General features: G+C 35.8%; 3 protein-coding genes across 3 annotated transcripts; all 3 read right to left on the reverse strand.

Annotated features, from left to right (window-relative positions):
• Positions 1-77: 77 nt before the first annotated feature.
• On the reverse strand, positions 78-4,652 carry LOC100179090 (collagen alpha-1(XII) chain-like). Its single transcript, XM_002124522.4, has 10 exons — positions 4,519-4,652; positions 4,354-4,439; positions 3,750-3,845; positions 3,336-3,453; positions 2,919-3,071; positions 2,548-2,724; positions 1,801-1,912; positions 1,542-1,693; positions 978-1,141; positions 78-580 (listed from the first exon to the last, which is right to left on the reverse strand). Exons 1-10 carry the CDS (start codon positions 4,571-4,573, stop codon positions 401-403), a joined length of 1,293 nt encoding a protein of 430 aa, XP_002124558.1. The 5' UTR covers positions 4,574-4,652; the 3' UTR covers positions 78-400.
• Positions 4,653-5,529: 877 nt separating this feature from the next.
• On the reverse strand, positions 5,530-11,238 carry LOC100181428 (collagen alpha-1(XII) chain-like). Its single transcript, XM_002124374.5, has 11 exons — positions 11,047-11,238; positions 10,280-10,365; positions 9,774-9,869; positions 9,019-9,133; positions 8,638-8,691; positions 8,032-8,052; positions 7,533-7,709; positions 7,097-7,208; positions 6,817-6,968; positions 6,328-6,491; positions 5,530-5,796 (listed from the first exon to the last, which is right to left on the reverse strand). The coding sequence occupies exons 1-11, from the start codon at positions 11,099-11,101 to the stop codon at positions 5,620-5,622; spliced, it is 1,209 nt and encodes a 402-aa protein (XP_002124410.1). The 5' UTR covers positions 11,102-11,238; the 3' UTR covers positions 5,530-5,619.
• Positions 11,239-11,967: 729 nt separating this feature from the next.
• LOC100183796 lies at positions 11,968-16,851 on the reverse strand. Its single transcript, XM_002123969.2, has 10 exons — positions 16,477-16,851; positions 16,333-16,418; positions 15,966-16,061; positions 15,607-15,721; positions 15,197-15,241; positions 14,483-14,712; positions 14,010-14,121; positions 13,580-13,731; positions 12,740-12,903; positions 11,968-12,315 (listed from the first exon to the last, which is right to left on the reverse strand). Exons 1-7 carry the CDS (start codon positions 16,538-16,540, stop codon positions 14,083-14,085), a joined length of 675 nt encoding a protein of 224 aa, XP_002124005.2. The 5' UTR covers positions 16,541-16,851; the 3' UTR covers positions 11,968-12,315; positions 12,740-12,903; positions 13,580-13,731; positions 14,010-14,082.
• Between the last annotated feature and the right edge of the window lie 997 nt (positions 16,852-17,848).

Genomic DNA, 17,848 nt, shown 5'->3' on the forward strand with positions numbered 1-17,848 from the left:
ATAATTCAATTACTACAAATTGTTAAATTCTTACTGTCCCAATCTTGTAGAAGTCACAGTTACATTTTGTAATAAAAGAGTTTTAGGTGCTGTATATGTAATGGTAGCAAGCTATAATTGTACACCATAACACAAATTTACAAAAGCGCTTTCACAAGAGTACATATTATACTAAGCAGCGTTGTAATATATAAGTGCAGTTTGGTTTAGGAACCAGAAAAAAGATAAAAGGAAGCGTTCATTCTGATTTAATATCATAAAAAAATCTTCACGTTTATAAAAATTTAGTATGTTTTTCTAATTTTCATGAAAATATAGTTGAGAAACCAGAATTCAATATTTCCTATTTATTAAATGTTTTGCGATTTAAAATAGATAGTTTCCTGCAGTGTGTAGGCTCTTAAATATTTAAGCAGAGGTCTGTCGGGCAAAAATATTTGGTTAACATGCTCGAAAACGCTGTATCCAGTCCGTCGAAACCGCTATCAACAATCAACAGGGTTTCATTTGTTCCAGAAATTTCCAGCATTTGAGAAAGACGAATCGTTGATCCAGGCAGGATAACAGCGACAACGAATACCTGAAAATGTTCATCATATGAGACTTCTTAACGTATATTAGGGTAGGGGGAATACGGGACACCTTAGGTACATAATATCTAAATATATTGTGACCGTGTTTTAAACAAATACAACGGTCTATGAGAGTCGTAAAGATACAGTTTCATACTTTTTAAATGTTGTTTGTTTACTATACCAAACGGCACGAGAAAATAATATAAAAAGGTGCCCACTTTCCCGAAGTTTTCACAGCATTGTGGAACGTGCGAAAAATTGCGAGTGTTGGACAATTTTCCAATAACATTTAGTTGAAAAAAATGTGTGGTCGCTACACCTAGCAGGCAAACAACATACCATTTATGTTTAATTATTTTAAAGTTCGACTTTTATTAAAAATACCTAAAACTAACGTCTTACCACTGCCCCTGTAGCTCTTAAATCAGCAGAAACCAAATCTACTCTGTCTTGAGCTCGGCCGTCAGTAATAAGGACAACTAAATCTTGAACGTCAGGTCTGTTTCCATTTTCCGCTTTTAACATCACGTTTGTTACGTGAGCGATCGCTCTTCCGGTGTTGGTACCTTATAAATAAACAGTCCACTTTTAATGTATTTCTTTTAAAATGCACGCGCACAAAAACTATCACCCATAAAGATACATATAAACCAGTATGATTTAAACCTTTTAAAATGTAAGTCGTTTGGGCACAATCACCCACGCAAACCTGTGAAAGTGTGTGCAACAGAACACTATGGTTCTAACGACTGTTGTAGCCCCGCCACAACTGTTAGAATAAAATAGATTCATTCATTTATCCAAATATTATATACCTATTGAACGTTTGCACGATTCGGAACGGTATACTTTATCAATTGCTATTGTAATTTAAAGGTAATGTGCAAATGACAACTCTGGTCTAATTCCAGGTTGTGAGCCGCATTGGCATAAGTATGGCTTATCCTGGTAAAAACATTATGTTACCCCCTCCGTTATATGGCAAGCTTTGTATTGCTGCCAAAAGTCCATCTTTATCATTATTGAATTGATTTAATAAGATCTGTGTGTCAGTGTGGACACGTCGGTTGTAACGGAAAGCTCCGATACGCAAACTTGACTGGTCGATTGTGAATTGTCTGAAAAGAATAGTTTTGTTAAAGAGTCCGGCCCTTTCTCATGGTTGCGCATTTTTTGCATAAGAATAAAGTTTTAAAAAGGACATTTAATTCTATCTATAGCTTACCTAAGCATGTTAACAATAAAAGCAATCATTTTGTCCCAGTTCGGTCTTTTCACAGAGCTTGATGAGTCGACCACTATGATGGCATCGGTGCGCGCAAATGGCGGACACAACTCTGCAAAAATAACCGAGTGTTTCAATCAACTTGAATAGGGACAATTTATAAAAAGGTAAAGTGTTTTTAAAACTGCAAATTCAAAATTTTTAGGCTATAGTTGATTAAACTATCGCGTTATCAGCACGTCGATCCAAGTAAATCCAAAGGTGTTCAAGTTTATTAGCCCGAAATCTTTATCTTTATATATAAATAAACAAATATGCAGGCCTAAATATTGCCTGTAGCAAACATGACTTTATTTTATGAGTCACAGAAGTGTCTGTATTGTTTCTATATATGCAGTTGAATAAATGGACTTTATTAATATCGCGGGTTGGGGCTTTGACATTTGTTACAACACGGGTATTTTGTTTCACACACCTTTGCCCGCTAACGAGTTACGATATTTGTAAATTTGTAGGTAAATGTAATTTTTGTATTGTTTTTAATTTGTGGCTGACAATTTTGACAACCCACCAATTACCAATGGGCTGGAGCAACTGCCGTTAATTGTCTTGCCCAAGAACAAACCCGCCTAAAATAATAAGTGTATCGAATCAGGAACCCGTAAATTGATAGAGGGGGACGCCAATCCTTTTGTCATGTTGCCGGGTATTATGAAACGTACCACACTTGCACAAAATATCACTCACTTGTGCAGCATGGTGGAGGCTCAATCCACCCGCTTGGTGTACACTGTGACGACGAAACGTTAGCTGGGTGTAGAACCAAATCTGCGTCGCATTCAAACGTACAGTTCGAACTTAGGTTGTTGCCGTCAGTACATGATGCGCTTCCGTTTTTAAAATTGAGCGCCTGGCATATGTGCGCTGTAAAAATGTGGTGTACGTTATAATATAACGTGAGAATATGAAACGTTTTTGTAAATATATACTTACAAACGTTATGACCCCAGGATACGCGTGTCAAATGGTCATGCGCTGCATAGTTATGTGCGATACGCTTGTTATGTCCCATGTTATGTCAATTTTATGTCGTGCACGCTACTGTATATCATACTCACGCGGGGGAGTTTCGTCAGCAACTGTTGGTGGTGCTGCCTCTGTTGTAGGTGGGGGTGGGGGCAGTGTAGTAGTTGGAGGTGGTACAGTAGTTGGAGGTGGTACAGTAGTTGGGGGTGGTACAGTAGTTGGGGGTGGCATGGTTGTTGGGGGAGCTTTAAAACATATTTAAAAAATTGTAATATCGCAAATAAATGCAAAATATTATTTTGAAAAACTCTGTAAAATCTAATGTTACAACTTGTAAAATGTACGTGGTAAAAACTACTTTTTTATTAAAAACCTTGGGCATAATCACCCACAAAAGTGCAAACTGTGTATTAAAAAAAGAACTGTATTTGTAAACAATAATTCTTAATTCTGTAAACTATTCCATCACATAAAGGATTGTAACACCCATGCACTCTACTTATACTCACGTTCATACGGGCAATCCACGGTTTCCAAGTTGCAGTTATTAAAATTACAGCAACACCTACAGACCGATTCCTGGTTTGTTTCATGGCATTGACTCGGTGAATAGCCAGCTCGTGGGTTCTGTAAAATAAATGTGATTGTACTTTATCTTTACGTGGTCGGAAAATGACAGTCATTATAATACGCGTGTTCTGTTTCGTAGAATGTGTTAGCTTACCACGTATATAGCTTAGTTGATGTTAGGTTTTTGTTTTTTAATGCGTGACTGACACAGTAAATAGCGTATTACTGGCCACTTGGTTGGAGCAGTCGCTGTTAAGTGTCTTGCCTTCGCTACGGATACAGAATACGCCCACAATGATAGCAGCGACGAACCTTAACCTATTACTAAGTAGTAAAAATGGAAACATATTTACTTGTATGTGGTTGTTGGTGCAAGCTTTGGTTTGTTTGCATTCCTTTGTGATTCTCGTTCCATGATCATCTTTTCTTATATGAGTTTGGCAAGATAACTAAATAGGTTTGTTAACAACGTTATTTTTTTTCCGTATGTAACAAGTATGACGTTTTTCAAACAACGCATAAAATAAATAAAAAATCTATTGAACGCTTCACGGTTTTGTGTTATCCTAGGTCATAATTCATGCTAAGAAAATAGTTGTTTTCTTCTTATATTCATATACGTTCGGTGTGTGACCCACCTAGCGGTTAGACAAAATATAGCAATAATACTGTAAAACTGAATAAATTTTGCAGCGCGCGTGGATAAGTACTGCTAATACAAAACATGGAATCGTATTATGAGATGCAACCTGCATATATATATTTTTAAGAGAGATGGGAGACCTTTTCATTCTATTTTCTCGTCCCATTTGGCAGCTAACAAAGAACATTCAAAGAAATATTAAACCATATCCCCACGACTCCCATATACCATTTGTTTAAAATATAAGAATAATAATGAGATAATGTGTGCTTAAGGTGTCCCATCTTACTACACAAAACTTTTACAGTGTTTACCTCGTTTTTCTCGCATGTCTGATTTTTTCCTTGTGCAATACACAATTCATTCGATGCAGCGTTCAAACATGTCCAGCAAATGAGCCCTTATTACAAAAACATAGTTGTTTTAATATAAATTCTTTATAATTGCATGGCCACATTAACAATTCATAATATATATACCTTCGGTTGCAATCATAAAGGAGCATAGCACAGTAAATGCGAAGAAGATCTTCATTTTCTATTTCTCCAAATGTACACAGCAACTTATACAGTATTGTATGTTTGCGAAAGGTGGACTTGCATCGGTTTCCTTGGCTTTTATGCTCATTGCAAAACACTGATTTTCTCTCAAACTCTTTTTTCAAAAAATTTATCTGAATTTTTATCGTCAAATTTGGTTTGGAAACTTGGTAAACTCTGCCCGTGGCAAAATGACGACGTATCTTGTTGTGCAGTCTGACGTTTATTGAAACTCTTGTTGCATATTCTGGTTCTTTATAACTATTATCGAAAATCGAAAAGACATATATAGGTGGGGTGGGGAAAGATGAGACGCTTTTATCACAAAATATATAAATATCCTGGTCGTGTTTTAAACAATTAACAATGGTCTATGAAAGTCGCGAAGACAAGGTTTCATAATTCTTTTAATGTTCTTTGTTTACTACCAAAATGTACGAGAAAATAGAATAAAAAGGTGTCCCATCTTCCCCCATCCTACTATATATATATACCCATGTGAAAAAGCTATCTTTAGTTACGTTGCTGATAAAATTATCTAAATATGGTGGGGTAAGATGAAAAATGTTAGTACATAACAACTCTGTAAACATAACTTGTTACTACCATATGCGACTATACGTTTTCCTCAACCTAATTTAGATATAAGATGTTAGCTGTCTAGACGTATATATAGGACTTATTACACTGACTTTTGTATTAATATTCTAATGTGTTCCGGCAGTGTATATGTAGAAATGACCACTTATTAAGCGATCGCTTTATCATTTTAAAATTTAAGTATGCTTTAATCGCTCCGACTAACCAACTGTGTATATGTGGTCGCTTTTTTGCAGCATTAAGCCTCTATTTTTTAGAAAACAGTTTTGGTTAAATGTTAGGATGTATTAGTTGATATATTTTAATATTAGTACAGTTTAATGCATTTACAAAGCCTACGATTTTTTTCTAATAAAAAACAGCATTGTAGTGTACACGGTCCATAACAGGACATAATCGTAACACCACAATCCATTTTTGCCTCGTGTTTTTAATCCCCCATTAAAAGTTCTCGCAAGGCGGAGGGCAGAAGTAATTTCTTAGTCTATCAGCGAACACAGAATCTAAGTCATCGAAACCCCCCGTCACTTCGAATAAACGATCAGGAGAACCAGCGATATCCAACATTTGATCTCTTTCTATGGTTGAGCCTTGGATAATAACCGCAATCACGAACGTCTGTGATAGAAATCATATTATAATGGTCTGGAATACCCTTTCATATTATAAAGTTCTACTGTAGAGAGCTTTTTTTAGTCAGTCACGTATCTACTATAGTGCATTTGCATGTCTATTCCATTATACGTGGGTGAGATCCTAAAACGTGGCACGCCATGAGGGGTGAACTTCATGCTAGACTTGGCTCGTTACCTCGACACCCAGGGTGCTACCGTATGGACATTCTTTTTTATAAGCCACATATTCGGCGTATGTACTATAGGCATGGAATGTCCACGCTATACGGTTCAATTACCTGACCGGTTACATAGATAAAATTTTCTATTTGTTTTTCAACACACTTTCAAAAGAAATTTACCTTAATCAGTTTAAAATTTTTTTTTTTAATAAAACATAATTATTTAAACCTAGTTTGGACTCGTAATCTCCTGTTCAAAACTTGTGACTCAGACTTTAATTTGACTTCAATAAGGAGATTAAATCTCAGTAAAACCGCCCCAAACATTCGTTCTAGTATCTCATAGATCTTACCACAGCTCCAGTCGCTCTTAGCTCCCTTGCAACTTCCGCCACAGCGTCTTGAGATCGGCCATCAGTGACCACGAATACGAGATCAGTCACGTTCGGGCGGTTACCGTTCTCTGGCAGCAATAAAACGTCCTTCGCGTGACGAATTGCATTCCCCGTACGAGTTCCTAATGCATATTAAAGGTTGGGGTGAGATTGGACATGCTAGTATAGGTTGGAGAGACTAAGATGCGACGTTTTGATTTTTTCTCCCCTCGTTTGGTAGTAAGCAAATACTCTTTATCGAGTTATAAAACCGTAACTTAAGTTTTAAAAAACATAATCCGGAAATAGAGGATATAGTTGCTAACGGTGTCCCATCTTACCCAACAGTGTTATATTTAAATGAGTAGTATTATATCAGGATTGACATTTGTAGCTCGATGCTGCCACCGGTGTTGGCGTGTATGTGACGTGCGACACAACGTTTTTTAACATTTTTTCTCTGCTTACCACTACCACGATATGGGATATCTTGAATAGCTTGTACTAGGCCAGTTTTGTCATTTGTAAACCCGTTGAGTAAAATTTGAGTGTCACTGTCCACGGCTCTGTTGTAACGAAAGGCACCAACCCTGAGACTCGATTCATTCACAACGAATTGACTGCAAACAATATTTGAACCTTAGATATTGAACTAACAGCAAGTGCGTCCAAAAGCGGTAATAAATTTACTTAGAGATTAAGTTCTTAAATTAGGAAAGTATAGGAAAAATTAAATATGGTTTCTTACGTTAGCATGCTAACCACGAACTCGATCATTCTGTCCCAGTTTGGCTTTCTTACCGAACTCGAAGAATCCAAAATAAGAACCGCATCTGCCCGGGCAAAAGGTGGGCAAGGCCCTGTAATGATATGGCGAACGTTGTGGTTATGCTTTGAGTAGTTAACGTACAGTGTTCGTGTTAGGACGTAGTTGGTGTAACAGTTTGTGAACATGAGCTATCCTGTGGCATAGATTATTTCCAATTTGTTTTGGTGGTGCGTGTCTAAAGGAAACCAGCTGGTAATACAAAGCGTGCAATTCTAAGTCTTTGTTATTAGAAGGACTTTATTTCCTCCTGTAAAACGATTTTAACGATCCTATTACGCGTAACCTGCTTGTTAGTACGCCAGATAAAAATTAAGTTGAAATTCTATACGCACATCACAGCGATAATCTAACTCACGTGTGCAGCACGGTATCGGCTCGTTCCATGCGGTTCCGTCACACTCAGAATGGCTAAAGTTTGCAGGGTGTAAACTCAATCCATCTTGGCAGCTAAATGTGCACGTAGAGCCGACGTTGTTACCCCTAGTGCATGTGGCAGAACCGCTTCTTATTTCGACTTCGGGGCAGGTCGGCACTAAAAAATGCGATTTAAAAATTATGGTAAGTACCGCTAAGTTCCTCGAACAGGTCAGAGCGCTCGAGTAAGTAAAAAGGAGTGGTTGAAACGGTAGATTAACTTCACTTTACGAAAAAGCAGTTCTTCTTACTTCTAGGCACAAGTTTTCTTCCGTATTATTCAAAAAATATATATTTGTGATACAAAATAAGCACGCAGCAGTAGATAAATAGTGCCAGTAGTAGTTTTTTAGCACATACGTGCTTTCTGATGTAAACTATATATGTTTACACACCATGTTTAAATATTTATTTACTAAATTAAATAGAAACACACTCACGGTCTGCAGCACCGGACGCCTCTAAAACATAAAATAACAAAGTTAGGATTTTTATTGTTTCTTATGCACATTTCATATACTTGTACAGTAAAGCAACTTATAGTTTCTACAATTGTATAGTAAGGTGGGGGAAGATGGGACTCCTTTAGCACAAAATATCTAAATATTCTGATCTGTGTTTTAAACAATTAAAACGGTCTATTGGAGTCGTGAAGATATGGTTTCATAACTCTTTGAATGTGCTTTGTTTACTACCAAATGGGACGAGAAACTAGCATGAAAAGGTGTCCCATCATACACTATATACAAACACTGAGCACATTCTGCATGATTAAGGTTCCATGGCCAAGAACCTGACGGAACTTAAAAAAATAATGCCTTTTGGGTTAATGGAAAAAATCCGCCTTAAATTCTAAGATACCGTTAGGTTCTAGACCATAGAAGAGTGCTCATGAATTTATTCTTTCAAATAGAAAAATAAAGCTCATTTGGGGTAATGGGAAGAATCTTCCCTAAATTCTATTTGAAAGAATAATTTCATGAGCACTGGATCAGGGTCAGATGCAACGAGTATATCAGAGTTATATTTAAATAGTAGGCAATTACCTGGTGTTGTTGTCGTAGGGGGTGGTGTAAGAGCAACCGTCGTCGTTGTTGGAACTGTGTAGGTTAAAGACGTTTCTTATTTAACCATAGATAATGTGATATAATATATTGTTACATACACATATGTCTTGATTTATTACAGTGGTTTCCGTTTTTTTCGCGTACGGTTTAGTTTAATTAGAAACCTTTGTTAAAACTTAGTTCAATATACTGCAGTATACGGGCTATAAAATTCGTGGTTTTATTCTATTTAACTTGTTTTATGGATATTTGTTTATGAGTTTTGACAGAAGTGCTTATGAGATTTGCAATACACCTGCAGATAGAGTTTATTTAAGTAAAATAATATTGATCAAAACATATAGAATAACCTTATCATACCTTGCGGGCATAACAATGTATTGTAACTACATCTGTCGAAGTCGCAGCAACATCTGCAAACTGATCCTTGTACATTTAGATTGCACTGGCTTGGAACCCACGCCGCTCTTGGGTTCTGTTGGGAAAGGTTTATGTGGTAATTTACAAAAATATGGTGGGGTAACATGGTACGTATTTTCAGTCTATTTTCTCGTCCCCTTTAGTAAACGAAAAACATTTACGCAATTATACAACCGTACCCTTACGGCTCTGAAAGAGAGTTTTAAATTCTTCAAAACACGATAAAAATATGTGATATTGTATGTTAAACGCATTCCATCGTATCCAACAGTAGCCTACTATAGTAATCTAGCCAATCGTTTACGTTATCAAACAATCTATTTTGCCAGTTTTAAAATCTCTATTTAACGTCGAAAGACCCGAAACCTCTATTTAACGTCGAAAGACCCGAAACGACAGTTATAAATTAGCGTTTTTTTTGTGATATCCTCGGTATACGGGCTAAAAACTAAGGTTAAAAAGGCTTAACACATTTACTAGGGTGGGGGGAAATGGGACACCGTTTTATTCGATTTCCGGTCATTTGGTAGTAAACACAGAACATTTAAACAATCAAAAACTGTATTCTCACGACTTTAATAGACCGCTGTTAATTGTTTAAAACCCGATCATGATATCCGGATATTATGTGCTAAAGGTATCCGGTCTTCCACCACCCTACTACTATTTCCTTAAGAAATGCAGATGATATTTACCTGTATATAATTGTTGTTGCAAGCATGAGCTTGTTTACATTCTTTTGTGATTCGCATTCCTTGTGGGTCGGTTCGTATGTGAGTTTGACAAGCTTGCTTTTATTTATGAAAAACATATTCAGTTTTAAAATAACGAAGTCCCGCTACAGTCAAATGTTTTCAGTTTAAACTACTAATACGTCTTAGGGTATCCCGGGGTTAGGCCACGGAGCACCAAAGCCATAGTTTTTTTTATGTCAGATTTTAGTTACACAAGTATACATATATATGTAAATAGATATAGATTCACTTTACGACAATATAAAGCATTCACATAAGTTCAAGTTATTCATGATTGTATATTCAATGTGAGTGGGGCCCTGTTACTAATGCGACCTAAGACGTAGCTATAGTTGGTAATATACCCCATGTTTTATATAATAGTTACGCAAGCATATAGCTGTAAACGAAACGGATTTTATGCGAACATGTTAAATTTCACTTTACGAAAAGATAAAACTTTTTACCTGATTAAAATCACACGTCTTCAATCTTCCAGTCGCTTTACACATAGCGTTTGATCTTGCGTTCTCACATGTCCAACATATCAAGCCTGTGGATTAAAAAGTTTAATAAACATGATATAAGGATCTAAATGTAAGAGACAAAAATCAAGTCCTATCAACTATAAACTAAAAAATACACATTTCGCCTAAATGGCATCGTCAGTATATTTTTTTAATTAAATACAAAAATTACATATTAATAAACTAACTTTATACAGTGCTGGGGTCGGGAAGACGGGACACCTTTTACCTCTATTTTATCGCCCCGTTTAGTAGTAAACAAAGAACATTCAAGAAATTATAAAGTTATATGCCCATGACTTCCAGCATTGACCGTTAGTAATTGTTAAAAATACGATCAGGATATTTGAATATTATGTGCTAAAGGTGTCCAGTCTTCCCCACCCTACTATATAAGAGTTTAATAAAAAAAACTTGTGATGTTATGGCAAAAACGTAGGGTAAAATGAATACCGTTAGCACATGATATCCCGTATTTCCCAATCGTGTTTTTAACAATTAACAACGCACTTTTAACAAAATGACACATGGTCTATCTTACTTCGGCTTACTCAGTATTTTATAAAACAAACACTAGCAATATTTAGCTGCGCATTGAACGGCCTAAACATAACCATTTTAATTTGCTTTTTGGTCAGAAACCGTTGTGTATGCAATTCCCAATACATTTAAAATTCTAATTTATTCGTTACATAATTAATACTAACCTTCAGTTAAAATAACCAGCCCGCATAAGATGGTAACGACACAGATAAACTTCATTTCGTAACGTTATACAGGGCAGCACGTGCAAAAGTAACTGTGCTTCAAAAACTTTTCTCCGTTTTAAGGGATGTAGGCAAAAGGTCGCTAAAAAACTTTGTTGGTCGTATTAGTTTATACGTTCATTGCAAATTCGATACACTGCGATCGTATATCAGATATAAATATCAAACCGCGTTTCAAAGGTAATTTGCTGCCAACACACGGTTTGGTTCCTGCGCCAATTTTGGAATATAAACCGCTAAAGTTTCCATTATTTTGATATCTTCCGCTTAGAAGTATATCTTTACTGTAATTCGAGATAAAGGTGAAAGTAATTGCTACCGGGTTTCAAGTTATTTTTTTGCCATTTTAGGTTTTACAAACCTGTTTTTAAGCTGTAAATGCGCTAGGTCGTGATACTTAATACTGTGATTGGAGATTTCTGTATCAGTTATTTGAGGTGAAATCTATAAATTGGCGCTTTCGCAGAAGCGTATGCTTAACTACGTTTTGTAATTTGACCGTAACTAAATACTCTTGGAATTTTGTTAAATTATTCGCAATCCATTTTACTGGAGAAACAGTTGAAGTTTAGGCCCCTATATAACATGTAACCTATAGGGCAGATTACCTAGAACTTGTAGTTGTCAGAAATTACAAGCCGGCTCAAGGCACATAAGCATACCAGATAGAATGTGAAACACGACGCCCGCGTTTTGCTAACCTACTGCCTGCAAAACTTACGGTGCTGTTGGCTGTACACCGTATCCGGCGTGCGAATTCGCTTGCGAAATCGTGTGCAAACTTTGTCGGAGTAACATTTTGTCCGATATCTGTCTATGTACACAGTATCCGGTGCGAAGAAAACAAGCGGCGGCAAAAAATCATATCTTGCAAGTTTTTATTTTACAATGGCAAAACTAGACTTTATTTACAATGGCAATACTAGACTTTATTTACAATGGCAAAACTAGGAACAAAAAATACATGAACGCTGACCAAGCGCAATATATAATTACAAAAACCTATATTACAGCAATCGCGTTAGTTTATTAGAAGTCTTCACACGGCTGCGGGCAGAGTCTTGTGCCCAACCCTTCCCCTATTAATTCTCCCAAACTATCGAAACCGCCTTCTACAATTAATACGTTGTCTGCATTGCCTGCTATTTCTGTAAGTTGATTTTCGTCGAGTTCTGCGTTTATTCCTGGTTGTACCCCAATTACTACCACCTGCAATATATCATTGAATATTCAAATGAAAAGATGAATTATTTACTGGTTCAGTTGCATATAGATAAAGCTGCAACTGCCCCACCGCGAGAAGGTAATATTTTTACTCCCATCCGCAATACATAATTGATTACTTGATAGTATATAGGAATTATTTTCGTTGGGATTAGAAAAAATGATAGTATGTATGAACTATTTTCGTTATTATTACATATGTAGGTTTGCTGGTTAAGTTGCGTATACAGAAAGGCTATTATTGACCCGCCCAGTGGGGATTAATAAGTTCTATTTATTGATTCATTCATATAACTCCTCAATAAAAGTCCTATTTGTGCTCTACAATATATGTTGTTATACACATTGTATTAAACATCTATAAAGTGCGTTCCATAATTCTTTCAATCATAACTAAGTATAATAATACCTGTGCTCCACGTTCATGAAGTGCGACTGCCTCATCTCTTACGCCATCTTGCGACCGGCCGTCCGTGATTATAAAAATCGTATCTTGAGAATTTGGACGATTTCCGTTTTCAGTAGTTAGCATCACATCGTTAGCGTACGCTAATGCTTTGCCGGTTTTGGTTCCTGCACGAAGTTAGATTGTTGTTTAATAGTTTGTCATTCATTTATCAAACCTAGCTGTTATGGTATTTTCGCTATACGTGATACGCATTATGTTGTTTGTTATTGTACGTATAGTCGCTATGATGTATAAGGCCTACGTAATGTTATATATGGGGTAAGATGGGATACTTTTAGCAATGGGGTAAGATGGCACACTTTTAGCACATATTATTCAAATATCATGATCGCGTTTTAATAAATTAACAAAGATCTATAGGAGTTATGAGAATATAGTTTTATAATTTTTTAAATGTTCTTTGTTTACTACTTAATGGGACGAGAAAATAGAGTTAAAAGGTGTTCTATTTTTCCCCACTCCACTCTACATTATGCAACACAATAATGTATGATTTTTGCGCGTTGCTGTTACAGCGCCGTTTACAGTTTTGGCGATAAGTTAGATCTGTCAACCCAGTATACACTTCATAACGTTTAACTGAATACTTTTTGCTAAAATAATTTATGCATATAGCATGTTCTTATGGTTGTGATTTGTTACTAATTCAGTGCTATAATATTTTATGCTAAAAATATTATTTTAAAAAACATGGGCGTTCGCAAATATTTTCTAGAGTTGCCCAAATATTACACAAATATTTTCTATTACACAAAATATATAAACAAAATATAATTATACCATTTCCATTATAGGGAATGCTTCGTATCGCTCTAATAAGACCATCCTTGTCCTCTAGGTAATCCTTGAATAATATTTGCGAGTCTGAGTCAATTTCTTCGTTGAAACGGAACACTGAAACCCGTAAGCTGTTTTCGCCAACTACAATGTTCCTGAAAAAAGAAAATATTTAATTTTCTGTAATTCTGTTTAATCAAATAATGATGCGAAAGTTGGAAAATTATAAGTAAAGAAATTATACTTCGGCAATTCACAAAATACGCCATCCGCACTAAATATTTCTGCGGGGTAAAGTGAAAACAGTTATCACATAATATTCAATGTTGCCCAATTTGAATTTAGCAATAAAATAATTACGGTTTTTAGCGCATGATTATCGACATAGGAAAAAACTTGATAGCCAATATGTTGAGCGTTAAACATCACTTACTCAAACATATCTATAACAAACTCTTTAACTTTATTCCAGTTAAAACGTCCAATCGACGATGACGAATCCAGAATCACAAGAATATCCGCATTCGCATAAGGAGGACAGGGCCCTGTGACAACGATGGGTACAAAGTAAGAATTAAATAAAGATAATAGTTTTATTATTTTGTTAGCTTTATTCGTATGGCATTCATTGACAAAAAGTATGTCAATAACTGCTTCATTGCTGAGTGGTTACAAAACTTATTTTGTTATGTAGCTCTTTGTTTAATATAGCTTCTCATGGCTCTAAAAGTATAATTGGTTAGATGAAAGTGTTTTCATGGCTAATGCCCCTATATCCCATAGTTTATATATCGCTGTAACTCAGTATATTTTTCGTAGTTTAGTTAATACGTTTAATATAAAGCTCTTTGATAGTTGTATAATATCATATATTGACATAATCTCATATTTCCAATACCGACTTACGCTGGCAGCAAGGCGGGGTCGGCCACCATACAGTTGCATTGCACGTCGTCTGTGTAACGTTAAAGGCAGTAGTTCGTATCCTCTCGTAACGTCGCATTGGAACATACATAGCGAGTCGTGCTTATTCTCATCAGTGCAAGCGACGAATCCGTTTCGTAACGTTATCTTGTCACAGGTTTTTGGCTCCTCCGGTCCAACGTTTAACACGTCCACTAATTGCGTGAGCGGTTCTATAATTTAATAATGTAATAATCGCTTAGTAATTAAGGTTATTTTGTAATAAGAGTGGTCATTATATGATTAGGGATTACTTTATGTTTATGGTAATCCTTCAAATTATTCCTGTTAACTTTTGGACTTACAGATACAGAGAACTATGTGCGTTGTTTTATTACTAAGAGCCCTGGAGCGTTATATAGGTGTAGTCTTGTGCTTCAAACTACGCATTGAAACAGTAGGCAGTTACTTTACAAACATATAGTACCAACTATGGGGTAGGATGGTACATTTAGCATAATAATTTCCCAAATTTCCTGATTGTGTTTTATTAAAATCAATAAGGCCTTTTTTGATTCGGTTGGGGCTCTACTAGTTATATATAATTCTTTGAACTTTCTTTGTTTACTTCCGAATTGGGGGGGGGGGTAAAATAGAGTGAAAACTCGTATACAACTTTACCCCTATGCCAACTGTTTTATTATATCTTCTACTTACGGGTTGTTGTTGTCGTTGTTGGTGCTAGAGTAGTTGTGGTGCGACCTGTAGAAAAATTTGAATTTAAGATTTAGTTGTTGACGTCATGCCGAAGTAGTTAAAGCTCTCGCTTTTTAACTGATGGATACGTATTCGAAACGTTGCCGACATTATGGTGGTGTGTTTGGGCATAACACAACTAAACGCATAACTTATTTTAAATTAATATCAACTGTTTATAAAAAAAACCCATAAGTTAAATACGTATGGTAACTCGTTAACGGGCACAATATAAGGTGCTTGGAATAAAGCAACTGTGTTATAACGACCGTCGTTGCTCCAGAGAACCAATATAAATCAGTTACGTTCATTTCTTTATTCATACCGAACCTCCACATACACGTTACAATATATAACTTGAACCAACTCACTTCCCGGGCATGCTACAGACTCAAAGTTACAGTTGTCGAAATCACAGCAGCATCGACATACGGATCCTTGTACATTATCGTTGCATTGACTCGGGTACCAGGCTGGTCTCGGATTCTGTTGTTTTATTTTATAATATGCCATTAGTACAGAACTTTTCACAACATTTTTAAAAATAAAAAATTTGAATATAAACGGATTGTTTATTTAACGGAGAAAAATACCACTTCATACTTTATCATATTAACTTTTTATTAAAAAATTTTTTAACACATGATTGTAGCAGCAACACATACTTTTTATAATGTTGTTTATATATTAGTTATAACTTGCATTCATTTTACACACCCTTAAAATTTACCTGCAAAAAGTTGTTGGTGCACGCTTGTACTTGTTTACATTCCTTCGTGATGCGAATACCCATTGGATCGGTTCGTATGTGAGTTTGACAAGCTCTCTAAAAAATAAGTAGGCACATTATAATCGTAAATATATAGTACTGTGGGGTAAGATGGATACGGTTAGCACAAAAAAACTCCTTTTTTGTAACCGTATTTGTAACAATTAACCAGGGTCTAAAAGAGTCGAATGCTACCGCAAAATAATTCGGTAAATATTATCTGTTGTACCAAATGTGCCGATAAAAGTGTATGAAAACATGAACCATCTTGACCCAAATTGTTTATACCATTGTTATTTCTGTATGAGTTACAAAACGAAAAACTTACTTGGGTAAATCGGCATTGTTGCAGATGACCTGTAGCCTGACACTCCGCATTGCTTCTTGCGTTAATACAAGTCCAACAGGATAAACCTGTATATTACGGAAAAAATGAACATAAAAATATTTATTTTAAAATAAAACTACAAACCTTTGGTTAGTTCAAAGTATGAAGTGCTGGCAACGATAAAACAAATCAACATTGAGCCTTTCATTTTGTACGAATACCAGTTCTTGACAATTTAAATACGTCTATAATACCTTTACACCCGTCCTTTTATATGTTTGGGTGAAGCTTCCGAATTACCCGGCAGACAAAGATAGATAAACTTTTTCCGGTGGTTTATTTTTAAACTGTCAAAATTCGCGTTTACCAGTCACGCAGTATTCTTTAAAAAATAATAAATATTCTTAAAATTCGACGTTTTATCGTGACGTAAGGCACGGATTAATAACATATACCTTGTTTATGCAACATATACAGATTACCGGGAAATTTACGTGATTGTAATTCTTTACATTTTCTAACTCTTGTTGCAGGCATTTCCGAACGTCTAGACTATAAAAAGATCGCCCTTTTGTGCGTTTATAAAGGCATTAGTTAACGTGCATATAAGCGCTGTATTGGTGCACGTATGCAAGTTGTGTCATGTTAGCATTATACCTGCAATTAATGTGCTGTCTTCGTGTTAGTAGAGGTTATAATAATCACATTTATACGCGAATAAAATAACTACAATTAGTGTCGGGTAAAATTATCTGCGGGAAATAGAAATTCCGTATTTTCAAACCACCACAAGAAAAATACAACCTGTGTAAGAAAATATAATACTGTGGGGAAAACGGGACACCTTTAGCGCATTAATGTCCAAATATCTTGATCGTGTTTTAAACAATAAACAACGGTCTATGGGAGTCGTGGAGGTACAGTTTTAGAATTCTTCGAATGTTCACTGTTTAATACTGGGACGGAAAAATAGAATGAAAAGTATCCCATCTTCCCCCATCCTACTATACATAGAACGCCGTACGTGTGATAAACAGAAATCTAAATTTGCCTTATTCAATTTCTTTGATAAGAAGGAGTCAAATAAACGGGCATGCCGTTTCATTAACAGAATAAATCCAGCTATATCCATTACGGCTAAGTGTCTCATAGTAAAGGTTTCATCATGAATTATTTCAAAAAATTCCTTACTGTCTTTATATTCACTCACTAATCTGCACAGTGTTATCCCAATAATATTCTCATTGTATAAATTTTTCCAGAAACTGAACAGATAATTTCTTAAATTTTATTCATTTCATAATAAGCTGTTTATCACCAACGTATAATTCTTTAACATAATCTCGTAAAATTAACACGGGTTCGGGCAAAGCATAGGAGCTACAGTGGCTCCAGTTTGTCTAGTTAATTGATCCAGCATTAAAACGTTCCCACTGTCTCCAGTTATCGAAATTAACTCATCTCTGTCTGCAGAGCTGCCACCAGAGGCAGAGTTGTCCACACCAATCGCANNAAT

This window comes from Ciona intestinalis, chromosome 14 (assembly GCF_000224145.3).
Source record: "Ciona intestinalis chromosome 14, KH, whole genome shotgun sequence".
In the NCBI taxonomy this organism is placed as follows: Eukaryota; Metazoa; Chordata; class Ascidiacea; order Phlebobranchia; family Cionidae; genus Ciona; species Ciona intestinalis.

Excerpts from the sequence above, each read along its gene's own strand:
- LOC100179090 (XM_002124522.4), bottom strand. The coding sequence starts at position 4,573 with ATGAAGATCTTCTTCGCATTTACTGTGCTATGCTCCTTTATGATTGCA. Across the intron at positions 3,454-3,749 it reads GCACCAACAACCACATACAA|AACCCACGAGCTGGCTATTC; the intron begins GTAAATATGTTT and ends TTTATTTTACAG. Across the intron at positions 3,072-3,335 it reads CGTGGATTGCCCGTATGAAC|CTCCCCCAACAACCATGCCA; the intron begins GTGAGTATAAGT and ends TATGTTTTAAAG.
- LOC100181428 (XM_002124374.5), bottom strand. The coding sequence starts at position 11,101 with ATGAAGTTTATCTGTGTCGTTACCATCTTATGCGGGCTGGTTATTTTA. Across the intron at positions 9,134-9,773 it reads GCAACAACAATTATATACAG|AACCCAAGAGCGGCGTGGGT; the intron begins GTAAATATCATC and ends CTTTCCCAACAG. Across the intron at positions 7,209-7,532 it reads GCCGATACCGTGCTGCACAC|GGCCTTGCCCACCTTTTGCC; the intron begins GTGAGTTAGATT and ends ATATCATTACAG.
- LOC100183796 (XM_002123969.2), bottom strand. The coding sequence starts at position 16,540 with ATGAAAGGCTCAATGTTGATTTGTTTTATCGTTGCCAGCACTTCATAC. Across the intron at positions 16,062-16,332 it reads AACAATGCCGATTTACCCAA|AGAGCTTGTCAAACTCACAT; the intron begins GTAAGTTTTTCG and ends CTTATTTTTTAG. Across the intron at positions 15,722-15,965 it reads GCACCAACAACTTTTTGCAG|AATCCGAGACCAGCCTGGTA; the intron begins GTAAATTTTAAG and ends ATAAAACAACAG.